Source organism: Acanthisitta chloris, unplaced genomic scaffold, assembly GCF_000695815.1.
Source record: "Acanthisitta chloris isolate BGI_N310 unplaced genomic scaffold, ASM69581v1 scaffold38116, whole genome shotgun sequence".
Lineage (NCBI taxonomy): Eukaryota > Metazoa > Chordata > Aves > Passeriformes > Acanthisittidae > Acanthisitta > Acanthisitta chloris.
Genome location: NW_008678239.1, coordinates 1 through 592, shown reverse-complemented (window position 1 = coordinate 592; position 592 = coordinate 1). Strand labels below are relative to the sequence as shown.

At 61.3% G+C, this 592-nt stretch overlaps 1 protein-coding gene across 1 annotated transcript in view; it reads right to left on the bottom strand.

Annotated features, from left to right (window-relative positions):
• Window positions 1-174, bottom strand: part of LOC103804191 (inhibin beta C chain-like) — a gene marked incomplete at its 5' end in the record, with an annotated part of 743 nt that extends 569 nt beyond the window's left edge. The window contains one exon of the mRNA XM_009076789.1: window positions 34-174. Within this exon, the coding sequence (XP_009075037.1) occupies window positions 34-174 (141 nt within the window). The remainder of the gene's footprint in view (window positions 1-33) is intronic.
• Between the last annotated feature and the right edge of the window lie 418 nt (window positions 175-592).

Sequence of the window (592 nt, the reverse complement as noted above, 5' to 3'; positions counted from 1 at the left end):
TGTGGTTGCCCCCCACCACGTCCCTGTCCCCACCGGCCAGGAAGATCCTCAGGGTGAGGGTGGCACGGGGCACTCGCAGGTAGAGCCAGAGCTGAGCCTGAAGGATGCGAATGTCCTGGTCCTGTGCCTGGCTGAACTGGAACTGCAGACCCAAACTGGAGGGAGATGTGGGACCTGAGGGGAGAAAGGGATGAGCAGGTGAGTGCTGTGGGATGCTGCTCTGCCACCCTGCAAGTAAAGGCCAAGTTCCTTCAGCTTCTTCTCAGGAGATACCTACAAGCTTCCCCTCCCTTCGCTGCCTGACAGAAGAGGTGCAGAAGGGAACCAGGATATCTGTTCTCACCTGGCCCTTCTGCACAGGGTGAGGCTGGAAAGTGTTCCCAGCCCTCCTGAGCTAATCCTGCAGCTCCCAGCTCCAGCTCCCGGGAGTCCTGGAATTCCCATCCCATAAGGAGCAGAAGAGCGACTACCTCCCTGCTCCGAGGCTGCACCGGGATGACACCGGTGCGGCAGGTGCATTAGCTCCCGAGTTATCGACAGCTGCACGGCTCCGAGTCCCCTCACCCCGCCAGGCTGCCCGTGCCTGGGGGTC